Source organism: Rhea americana, unplaced genomic scaffold, assembly GCF_003343005.1.
Source record: "Rhea americana isolate MKP2758 unplaced genomic scaffold, rheAme1 scaffold_184, whole genome shotgun sequence".
Taxonomy (NCBI): domain Eukaryota; kingdom Metazoa; phylum Chordata; class Aves; order Rheiformes; family Rheidae; genus Rhea; species Rhea americana.
In genome coordinates this window covers 1,103,631-1,113,142 of record NW_028185972.1, presented here as the reverse complement: position 1 = coordinate 1,113,142, position 9,512 = coordinate 1,103,631, and the positions used below count along the sequence as shown (strand labels likewise).

At 41.4% G+C, this 9,512-nt stretch overlaps 1 protein-coding gene across 1 annotated transcript in view; it reads right to left on the bottom strand.

Annotated features, from left to right (window-relative positions):
* Positions 1-2,642: 2,642 nt before the first annotated feature.
* The window catches only part of POLA1 (DNA polymerase alpha 1, catalytic subunit), a 214,148-nt gene continuing 207,278 nt past the window's right edge, over positions 2,643-9,512 (bottom strand). Inside the window, exon 36 of the mRNA XM_085302080.1 lies at positions 2,643-3,957. Within this exon, the coding sequence (XP_085158206.1) occupies positions 3,782-3,957 (176 nt within the window). The 3' untranslated portion in view covers positions 2,643-3,781. The remainder of the gene's footprint in view (positions 3,958-9,512) is intronic.

Genomic DNA, 9,512 nt, shown 5'->3' with positions numbered 1-9,512 from the left:
CACTCCACCCCTCTCCCCCCCCCACACACACTATATTTTAGAGTCCTAAAAAACACCATAGGTGCAAAAAAATTTATGGGAAAAATAACGCTTGTTCCCTGGACGTTATTAACAGTACAGTCAGCCTGAAATATACATTTTTSCCTTAAAGAAAAGGGAATCATTATCAAGCCATTACGCATTAAGAAATGTCATTCAGTCATTTTTATTCATTCTGCTGAAATCTTCGTAAAAGCCAGAATCATACTTCTGCAAGCAGCAATTTTGTTAATCCAGGGGGTTATTACTCTGGTCCCTTATTAGGATCTATACTGCTGCCAAGCAATCCTATAACCTTCTCAAAAGAAGTTTACCTCCGTGTTATAAAACCAGTAGTGGTATTTATACTGTGCAATAATTAGTGTATTACTTGAATCCACTAACAGGTTCATTTTATCTCTGCACAAAACCTCTAGTCTGCTTATAGAAAGCTTGTGCCTCCTTTGGTGCTGTTAAAGTGGTGAAAGAGTGAATGAAGGCTGGTAGCACTTTCTCCTTTTGCCTTGCCTTAATTCCCATCTCTTTTTGCTCTCATCCAATTAGTGCAGTGTATTAAGCGGTTTATCATCTCATAGTCAGCTATTGAGAGAAACAAGGCGAACACTTTGCAATAGAGCCTGCTCTCCTTTGACACCCTCAGGTACTTACATATTCCACTGTGCTATGAATAATAGAGGAAGAATAGAGCACTAATTCCCTCATCAAAGAATGCCTTGTCTGCTGCTTTGCTCAACAACACCATTCTGATCAAAAGAAAAGCAATAAAGCTTAGCATAACAAAACGAAACCTACTTATTAGCTTAGTGGTTAAATTAATGCAGAGCCGCTGCTATTCAAAACCAAGGTTTGAAAACAGCCTCCAACAACCTGATAATGCTGCCTTCGGGATGAAGGAATTTTAATCTGAAATTTGAAGCTGGCACAGATGAGTTAATCTATTAAACTGCTATAAGCAGAGTTCAGGAGAACTATTCAATCAAGGCATATTTAAGGTGCTCTACAGAAGACAGAAAATCATGCAAAAAGGAAGATGTGCTGAAGTTTGGAATTAAAAAAGTGCATTTTACAGTGAAAAGAGAATTTTGGCACAGCCACAAATGTGTTTGCGCTTTGGAATTGTTTTTAATGTAACATATGTCATCAGTGAAACCTGGCTACCGTCTCACTGTATCAACACTCCTCTTCCCAAGCTGCAAATAAATGCAAATAAAAACAAATCTTAATTTTAACAGTGGTGGTGGTGGTGGGGGGGAAGAACTAAAGCCAAGATGGGAGAAAGAAAGTGATGGTAATTCAACGTAGATCGGTTTCAAAATACGGATCTCTGAACTTMAGTCTTTCCCGAATTATTTACAGCACTAAATTAGCCAGCTCTATTTAATATTAAATTCTATAAGGATGATTTTGCATTTCCCAGCCTTTCTCCGGGGCCAAGATGAGGCAAAGTGCCCAGAGCTTATTAGTCAGCGAGGGGAGGGGGGGAAATTCCAGTTTACTCCTTGCCAAGAGTTCAGCTCTGATCTGACCACTCTTCTGAGAGGAATCAAAAATTGCCTTAATTCGGGGTAAAAGCACTCATTTCCGCTCCCGCACCTGATTGCGGCTGGCTTGAACCACGGGGGAAGGCAGGTTCCCAGGTCGGGGCTCTTCTCCCTCATCCCTGAGCGGGGCTCATCCGCCGGGAGGTGGAGGCGCCTCTTCCTCCRAGTCCCTCGGACGGCTACTACGTACGCCGGTGCCCTGCACAATCACTGCACAACGCTCTCATTTAATCTAAACATCCCTAAACTTGCAAATTAACAGGCTCTTCAGCTGTAATTATACAGATACATACAAGTGCCACAGGGTCAGGTTATGCCACATGTATCCGTTTTATTTGTATACCTAACGTTTGAAGGAGAAGGTCACACTTATCACTTGGCTACGGCATTCTACCCAGTTAACATCAGTAATATCTTCATAATCATAATTGGGTTGGACACTACGAATTAAAAAAAAAAAGTGTGACATTACAGGAAACCAATTCCCATATCCTTCAAAGAGTTGTGATTATTAGCGTGTCACTGAGGTAGCAACACCTTCTTTCCAAGAAAGGTGCCCAAAGCCTCTTTTACAACAGCCCAACCAAACAGGCTGGGGAAGAATGATGGCTTGCAGGGGTGGCACGGCATTAGCATGACCTAAGTCACGGAGCAGGCGCTGTTTCTCTCACCTCTACTCAGTGTGAGCAAAAACTAAAAGACTTAGCCCCAGTCAATCACAAGATAAGTGTATTTTGGCATATTCTAACAGACATACCTGTATCAACATACAGCATTTTCCAATGCACTACACAGCTACCACTTCGGGACAAACGAATGTCATAAAACACACCAACAGATACACACATCCCTTTGATACTTAACACATTAATGCTGATGTTCGTATCCTTTTTCTTTCCTTTTATTTTTATTTTTTTTTAAGCCACAGTCATTACGCTTCTTTTGTTACTGGACAGGCACTCTCACCACAGACACATAAGCTCTTCGGTAAATCCAGGGAAAGTTTGGAGGAACACAACTTTGCGTGCAGTGTTTTCAACATATGGATGGTCAAATCAAATTCTCTTTTACTAGAAAACTTTATTTTTTCCTTCAAGTGTTAAGAAAATTTTACATTTTATACTRTTAAAAGATTCAAAAGAACATTTTCATAACCTTACATCAATATATCACATTGCGAACTTAACAGCAAAGGTAATGAGTACAATATTTTCATTCTGGTACAAAAGCTGCAACCATATTTACGATCATTTCTTGTCATATCTGTTTTGTCATTTTACTAAAAGTAAATGGAAAATACAATTTATTTATAAAACCTTTAAAACCTCCAATATAGTCATTATTACAGAACAGYAACAATGATTCTCCTTTCCCTCCTCCCCCATTATTGGTTTCAATGACCTCAAAAAGAGATTTTTCCTCTATTGTTTACTTTAAAATATTTTGTATTGGAAGAAATCAGATACATTTATACCCTGTGTAGGTACTAAACATTTTGTACATGTGCATGCATACATACACATATGAAATCTCCAATGTGGCAAAACCTTACGCTTAAGATGCTGAACGGCCCTTAACAAAAAAATGGTTCCCTGTTTTTGGTAACTTCAGGTTACTTCTTTACATTCTTTACCTTTAATAAATTTGAAAGTAAAGCATCCCTACCTCTGTTTAGAGGTTGTCAGGACATTTAAAGGCATTTAGGTTTAGCATTGTTTTTAATTGGTATGTTTATGATCAGGAAGAAGATAAACCCTGAAAAGGCAAAACATTAGTGCTCCTACTGAGACCTCTACTAACCTCTCTTCCTGAGAGCACCTCTACTAAATACCCTGGAGCAAAGTCTAGGATCACTTACATTCCAGCAACTCTCACTGGGAATTATCCAATTAAAGCAGCAATTCTCTCACCCCCTTTTCCCTCCTAGGTCTAAAAACACAACAAAATATATTGCAAAAATCAACTACTCTGTATATTAATAACCCTGACTTCACAATGGGGAAAAGAAGTGAAGGTAAAAACACCTTGAGTATTTCATGTCCATGTGAATCTGATATCTTTGTTTTTATCTTCTGTTTTTCCACCACCAAAGAAACAAGATTATTAAAACATTATTGTACATACTGAAATAGAGTACTGCTTAAGAGATTACTGCTTTTAAACAACAAGCTAGYCTCTCTTCTCCCTCCGTTTTTAATTAATCATTGTCTTTCGTTATTGGATTCTCCCATAGATCTTCCTATACTGATGGTCTCAAAGAGTTTGCCAAGGTTCACTTCTGAGTAGCTGCTCATGGATAGCCATTTGTCTACTGTGCTCTTCAGTCTTTTGTAGGCCTCAGATATTTCCCTTCTCATTGGATTCTTCCTCAGGAACTCTAAGAGAATGAAGGAAAAAAAAAAGAAAAAACAGAAGATTAAAAGACCACAAAAAGCAAACACTATTGCATTCGCTATGTTGTGAATCGTGGTATTTTGAAACAAGGTGAATATTGTAGTTAGTATTCAAAGACAACATTTAGGGCAAACTCTTCAACCTTCCTGGGTTGCCCACTCTGACCTAGCTTTGCCAGCAACGCTGTAGCAGTGGGTCAGGGCGATGCCAAGCCCATACCCCACACTAAGGCTGATGGCCGCTACTGTGGCCTTAGCCAGCCCCCCTGAGCCAGCGCACCAACTCCGGTCAGGGCTGCGTGCCCAGTTATGTCATCAAAGTGGAGTGAAACAGGGGTTCACGAAGCCATGACAGAGTGAATAGGCAGTAAAAGGACAGATTTTGAAAGGACCTCATTTAAAATARGCAGGTTTCTTAATTTAGTATAGACTATGCAGACTCTACAGAACGTCCCCGGGGGTTTGACACAGGGAGAAATTCTGCYGATGGCAAATTTCAGATTCATATTTCAAGGAAATTGTGATTTGACCCTTTAATCCCTACTGCTAACATCGGCACTGGCGCAGGTTGGGCCAGGCTCACCGCAGATGCCACACTTTCTCAAATGCAGGATGGGCTTCATGATGCTAAACTCTAAGGAGATGTTGKAAGGAAAAGGACAGCAGTACAGAGTGGTCGCATAGGGGAAACTCCACGCTACCCTACCCTAAAATGGAGAGAAGATACTCAAGTCATTCCAAATGGGAGACATCGGGTTCACCTGACATATGAATGAAGACAGTCATTCCCAAATGTTTGATCAATCTATTTATGAAGAAATGTCTAGAGTGCAAGAATAATTTACTTGGATGCCTGTACATACACATGTAAGTTTGGAGCAATCTTAGCAGCAAAGCAAAAACAATGCTTTATTTTTTACTTTTATTTAATTATGCTCCCTGCCATCTAAAGAAAAAAAAATCCAAGGATTTTGTTTCAGTAGTTGCTTGGTTCCCACTTTACAAAAGCTCTGGGTATCTGCTAAAATATAAAGGGCAAAATATTCTCTTGCTTTACATCAGCGCTAACTTTACACAGATGTAGTCCAACAGTGCTCCTCCTTTTAAATCAACTTCATGTTGCAGAAATACCAATTGCTACCCAAAACCCTATGCCTGCAGTTATATCTTGAAATGTGCTGCACAGGATGCTCTGCATTATTGAGCATAAAGGAAGGCTGTATCCCTTCTTCCAAAATGAGACTCTCTGCAGGAAGATGTCCCCCTCCCAGGGGCCTGGTGGAGCTCCAGATCAAGCAGAGCTACAAGAGTCCAGCACAGGGACTTTATCTCATGAGCTCTCGAACTGCTTAGGAAGCGTAAGGAAGTGCCTTACCAGCAGCCAACATGACTCTTCTGTTGGGCATTAGATGGACCTAAAACCTGCTGTCTCATTCCTTCTTGCTGTCTTAGCACTGTTGCTACTGCCCTCCTCTGCTTGAAAACATCACCAAGAAGCCTCTGTTGCCTTTCAGGCAGCCTTTACTATGCAACACAAGTTAGGACGAAAAAAAAATCATATTTAGAACAGCTAAGCTTACTCCAGAGAAGAGGRGAGCCACAGGTTTTGGAGGAGAGGGATACTGCTTTTTCAAGTCCACCTCTATGAGGGAAGAAACCAGCCTGGGTCACTTCTGTGATGTGACCGAGATGAAGACGTCCCATTGGACTGATCTTYATTTCAGCTGCCACATGAAGGACTACTATCTGAGGAGATGGGGGGGAGCCCAATAACAGAAATAGCTATTATAACTTGGGGGTTGTGACTTCCTCCTCCCCAAGGATTTATGAACACTTTTGCCAAGCCTCAGATGTTTTAAGATGAACTCAGAAGACTAACTACTGGATTCAGTACAAACCTTAATATTTTACTGAGCAACTATTACCTGCTTAGATTTTCCATGTTATTGATGAAGTTCCACTGAACTCAGTCTCTCTGTATGACACCATAAAATCTTTAAAAATTAAATTAAAATTTAAATCAAAGAGAACAGTTTATATGCAACTGAATGCATAGCTTAAAACTCTTTGGAAAGCACTTCTCATACATCCTAGTGAGGAAGACAAAAATGGTGCTATCATTCAGTTTTAAGTATTTATATTTACAACTTTGGGCAGTACGTCAACAAAATAATACCTCTAGCTTAACATACTATATTCTTATTATTTAGACAGTAATGGAATTTATTTATTAGTGGGATTAAAAATTCCTTAAACTACACTCTGAATACAATAAAAACCTTGATTACAAGAATCTGTTCATTAACAGATTGAAGTCACTATAGCATAAACACATTCAATGATCCCAAAATTATTTAAATGTAGGGTTTAATTAAACAACCCACGAAAATTTTAATAACCTGGTCCACAAAAACACCAAATCCTCCTTGCCACAAATTCAGCACTAACTAGTCTGTTCATTTTCAAAACACGCAATCCACTAAACTGGCTTACTTGCCACTGCTCACATGCCAGCAAAACTGTGCTGCTTATACCAATGAATTATAGAAAATGTCACACTCCTAGTTCAAAACTAGGCTAAAATAGTTTAAAGCTTCGTGGAGCGCAGGAGGGACCAAGGTGAAACGCATCAATGTGCAGAAACAGCTGGCACATATGAAAAGAAGAAGGAAGCCACATTAATCACGAGAGCAAGCAGGCAAACAATAAAACAATGCTGAAAGTAGAGAACAAAAATACAAGCCCGTGCGCAGCTCGGGATCATCAGTCATTCTCCTAGCAGCATTTCTAGCCCTCCCCCCCCATCTAAACTTCAATCGCACGTGCTAGCCCTTCTGCCGATACGCTTCAAACATTTTTAGATGCAATTGTTCTTGTAAAAGAAAAGGGTGGGCTGAAAAAAAAGGGGGGGGGGGCACGCGGGGCCCGGCGGCAGCGATGAAGCCAGCGTGCGGCTCCCGCGGGGGAGCCCGGGGCGGCTCGGCTCGGCTCGGCTCGGCTCGGCTCGGCGCGGGCAGCGCCCCGGCAGCAGCCCCGCGCTGCTGCGTGACACGAGCGCGCCTGACAGCTGGGGCGAGCGGATTTAGAGACCCGCAGCAACGCGGAGCAGGGGAAGATGAGAGAGGACACAGCTCCTGATGTGTTTACCTCCTCTGCTGATGGGATATTGACTTTTCCCACCAGGTTGGTTAGAAAGGGGACTATTTACGCTGCCACGCAGCAGAGTCAGAATGACAACCAGCATCACTCTGCGCTCCTCTTAGTGAAAGACAACTGTGACCGTCGTATATCATGCAGCCACTCAATACYGTCTAGTTACCATACCATCCAACTTAGGGATGCATATAAAAGCTCCTGCTTTCTTCCCAAATGAGAATTTAACCGACAATGCACCTAAGGCCCTCTGCGACTGCAGCTACGCAGACCGGCTGCAATTGCTTTTCAGTCGTCAGTCACGTTCTCAAAATAGTTCTACACCTATTACCACCGTACCACTGTTTTAATAATACCCAAGTTCAGGGGCAAGCAATCACTTACAACAACCAATATCGCTGACTGTATACTTAGATACCGATATATGTGCAAACACACACAGCATCCAAAAGATAGTACCAAAAGAAATATACACACTAAAATAAATTTATTTTGAAAACAAGTTTAAAAAAATAGGAAAATATGTTTCTGAGGACATGTAATTAAATTCAGATACTACATTCCCTGAAGTTAATAAACTAACCCTAGCAGATATTCCAGAATCAAATCTCACCACCAAACATGCAGTTAACACCCTGTGCCTGACAGAGCTGCCCCCCCCCCCCACCTTTTACAAGGCATAGTCTCCACTTCCAGACATCCCTCTCAAATTCAGCATCACATCCAAGTTCCTATTTAGCTTTCAGGGGATATTTTTGTATTATCTGAAAATTTAATTTTTGAAAAGGTATCTGAATTTACCCCACACTGTTGCACTGATGGTGGGAGTAAGGATGGAAATACCTGGAGGTTATCTATACCTGGCCATGTACTTTCCATTTACTGCAGTTTCTCTTCATTCCCATCAAAATGACACAGAATAACCTGGTAGTGAAGATCGAGAACTTTTGTTCTTGGATTCACTACGATGTGGCTCAGTGAAAGTCTTCTTTTCTTTTCTTTTTTTTTTTCTTTTTTCCTTTACTGATTGGACAACTGAACTGTGTCATATTATTAAACTCTCTCCCCCTGATTATTCTGTTGATAGCCTGCTCTCCAGAGTGAGAAGTAAAAATATATTCACATTCCTTTGTATTTGTGTGCGTCTATCTGCACTGAGTACGTGAGAAACAATGTAGGTGTCTGCGAGCACGGTGCCAAATTGTTGGTTTTATCTGGGAACGAACAAAAAAAGCTTTGGAGTATCATTTATGTGCAGCATCGTGTCTCTCGAACACTTTTATTTAAAGAGTTAAAGAACATGCTAAATTAGGTACTGAAATTTTTACATCGCCTACTGGTTATTGTATTTTAATTACAGCAAGCTTAGACACACAGGCAGCAGCCTCTGTTCTAAATATCTGTGTTTCATTTATTTCTGTGCAAAGGTAGCAAACAACAGTCAGTCATAATTGGTTCTGTCAGATGTTTTACAGTCAGTCATAATTGTCTCTGTCTAGAGGTGTGTCAATTTACCGYGAGTTAAATAAATATTCTGTCTATTATGATACCAGGTTACGTAAGCCATTTTTTTTTAATTGCAGGGGTTCCCCTTTCCGAACGCTCGGCACCCCTATTTATACTGTTAACCTGAACTTGGCCATTTATGGAATGTCAATGAAAAAAGGCAACAGTAATTTAATGAACAGATGTATAAGCCTCTAGCATACTTGCCTTTTTATTTCTAATACAACAAATTAGACTAAAAAGCAATTAAGCTATTCTGTCTTGACAGTTTTCTCCTTGAATATCTCTCAGTGATGCCATTTCACTGGCCTAAGGAGGGAGATTAATATGAGTCTTCAATTCTTCCTATTTGTTTTTTGAAGAAAATAATCCTCTCAACTCGCACCAACTTCTAAATCATACATCCCTATAAAATAACCTGCACCGCTTCCGGCGAGGGCTCCGTTCGCCTTCCGCGCGTCCCGGGTATTCACCTAGCGCAGAGTTAAGCAGTTCTGATACGAGCACAGCGGTCTGATCACAGCACAAGAGGGAAACCGTGAGATCCCAAAGCTCTGCTCCTACCAGTCGGAACCGATCGGTATAAACTGATCCATGGCATCCTGCAAGTCCATCCTCGTTATTTTGCCGGGCAAGGCACTAGCTCTGTATAAAAACAGTTACCTGAAGCTTTTGTGCACCGATACAAAAACACAGCTACCGCGCTGCCTAAAGCCCCGGGGCTCTGCTCATGTGCCCTGCCACGCTGGTCTCGCAAGCGGCAGTATAATTCTATTTACCCTCGGGCCGGTTGGGATCCCGATAAACCCGGGGCGTCTGTTCTCCCGCAAGCGGCCGGCGCTGGGGCCGAGCGGCCGCTGCCGGCGGCAGCTTGACCACC